This window comes from Trichechus manatus, unplaced genomic scaffold (genome assembly GCF_000243295.1).
Source record: "Trichechus manatus latirostris isolate Lorelei unplaced genomic scaffold, TriManLat1.0 scaffold00032, whole genome shotgun sequence".
Classification (NCBI taxonomy): Eukaryota; Metazoa; Chordata; class Mammalia; order Sirenia; family Trichechidae; genus Trichechus; species Trichechus manatus.
In genome coordinates this window covers 11,041,606-11,043,866 of record NW_004443968.1, presented here as the reverse complement: position 1 = coordinate 11,043,866, position 2,261 = coordinate 11,041,606, and the positions used below count along the sequence as shown (strand labels likewise).

The 2,261-nt window shown below is 51.4% G+C and overlaps 1 protein-coding gene across 1 annotated transcript in view; it reads right to left on the bottom strand.

Annotated features, from left to right (window-relative positions):
- Window positions 1–1,530: 1,530 nt before the first annotated feature.
- Window positions 1,531–2,261, bottom strand: part of GPR150 (G protein-coupled receptor 150) — a 1,421-nt gene continuing 690 nt past the window's right edge. Inside the window, exon 1 of the mRNA XM_023730079.1 lies at window positions 1,531–2,261. This exon is cut by the window's right edge and continues 690 nt beyond it. Within this exon, the coding sequence (XP_023585847.1) occupies window positions 1,531–2,261 (731 nt within the window).

Sequence of the window (2,261 nt, the reverse complement as noted above, 5' to 3'; positions counted from 1 at the left end):
GTCTTAGGTTCATGAAGGCAACTGTGTTCTTTCTTTGGCTAACTTATTCTTGGTATTTTGCAGACCATAGCATCCTCAGCAGGCTAGCAAGGAGAGGAAAAGAGGAAGGAAAACCTATAACTCCATAACATCTGTTGTCAAAATACTGGAGGAAGATAAGGTAAATTTAATGAAGATTTCCTTTTGTATTTCTTTTATCTATTCTATACCTGACCCATATGATGAATTATTCAACAAATATGTACTCACTGCCTACTATGTGCCAAGCATCTTTATAAGAGTTTGAGATATATCAATGAAGAAGGGTACCTGCCCTTGGAAACTATTATCTCTACAAGTAAACTTCAATCATTTCCCCTTTCTGCATCTTAGTTTTGCATTTGTGCATGAACAAGAAACACTCTAATGGAAAGCTTTCAGATTCTTAGATGAAAGTAACTAGTAAACACATGAGTTTATTGTTCATTAAGTGCTGCCACTTCTCTCTAGAACCAAGAACAGTTAAGAGAAAGAGGTCACTGATTAAATCTGTTTCTTGACCTTGTTCTCAGCAATCCAGACCAATAGGCATCACCTTCATTTTTTATAAGAGATTTACATACTTACATGCAGCATTCTGAGGTTGCAGCTTCCTTCCTCCATGCAAACCTCCATGGGGTTCCTTCCATCTGGGACGGTGAGCACAGGCACCACCCTGGCGCTTCCCTTCTTTAGTCTGCTGGGGACTTTGCATGGAGAGGTTCCCCATGGGACACAGTGGCACAGAGGTAGACTGGTCTGGGCACAGGGACAATTTCCTACAGAAACAGGGCATATTTGAAAGGGACCAAGGGAAGTTTTTATGTCTAGTTCCTACAGTCCCAGCTTTTATTGAGGCAGGAGCTAGACTGGAAATAAAGGCCAAACAGATTTTTCTACTGAGAAAACACACTGCCATGTAAAAAAGTACTAATTGCTCTGTGGGAAATGTTTTTATTTTGCAAATACTCTGTGGCTCTGAAGTGACAGCATGATTACATTTCTGACAGTATCACTGGTACAATTTCCAGGCTCCCCAGGGAGAGCAACGTGGGGGATTTTCCTCCTGGAAAGAAAGGCAAACTCACTGGTCCCGAAGGTACACTTGATTTAAGCGCTATTCAAATTTAAGTAAGAAACAAATGATAACACAGCAAATACCGAACGCTTGGTAATTTCGTTGATTCACAATACTACGGGAGCGAGAAACAACTGCAAATATAAGAACTCTATAACTTTGACTGTTTTTACAAGTTCCCAATGGCTCGCTCTCTTTCCATCACAACTGGTCAAAGGTTAGAGGGACTGGGAGAAAAGAAACTGCAAGAGTGCAGGAAAATGTAAACATTAGAAGGAGATAGTAGTTACAATGGGAGAATGGAGGAGGGTGACAGCTTCAGTGTAACTCACTGGGAGACTTTCCTGCCCGTTGATCTAAACCTACCCCACCTGCCCTCGTTTCCGTGGAGGCTGCGCTGCGGCGACAGATGACCTGTCTCTGTCATCCAGTACCTAGAAGATGCTTTCGCAGGAGCAGGGCAGCGGCCGGGGGCGCGGCGGGGGTGGGCGCATGCAGCCTTCTTCCAACTGCTTCCGCCGAGCGTGGTGATAGTGAGGGTGAGGCCAGCGGTGGCGATGGAGCGCCTGGTGGCCACGGGCCCCCTCGTTGTCCTCCGAGACTCCTTGCCGCGCGCAGCAGACAGTGCCTAGGCGCTTCCGCCAGACCCTGCCGTTGCCCGCCTGGAAGAAGAGGTAGACGAAGGGATTGAGCGCGCTGTTGGCCACTTCAACGACGAGCAACACGGCCTCCAGGCCCTCGCCTTCCCGGTCTCCCGCGGGCTGCCACGACCACGCAGCTGCCAGCCGGGCGGCGAAGTAGGGCAGCTCACAGCCCACGAACAGTAGCGCCAGCACCAGGCTCATTTTCAGGCTCTGCACCTTGGCGTGGGGCAGCGCGTTGGGCGCGGGAACTTGGCCGGGGCTAGCAGACCAGGGCACTGTGGCCGCCGGGGCGCGGGGCCGGCGCTGCCACCAGGCGCAGAGCAGACGGCTGCTGGCGACACCCATGACCGTGACGGGTGCCACGAAGCCCGCGACAGCCTCGTAGAGAGCGTAGATCTGCAGGTGCCAGCGCGGCAGGGGCGCGAAGATGCTGCGGCAGCGATGCTCCGCGGGCCAAGCGCGAGCGGGCGGGAGCGTGGAGGGCGGCGGCTGCAGCCGTGGCGGCGAGGGGGCGCCCCCGC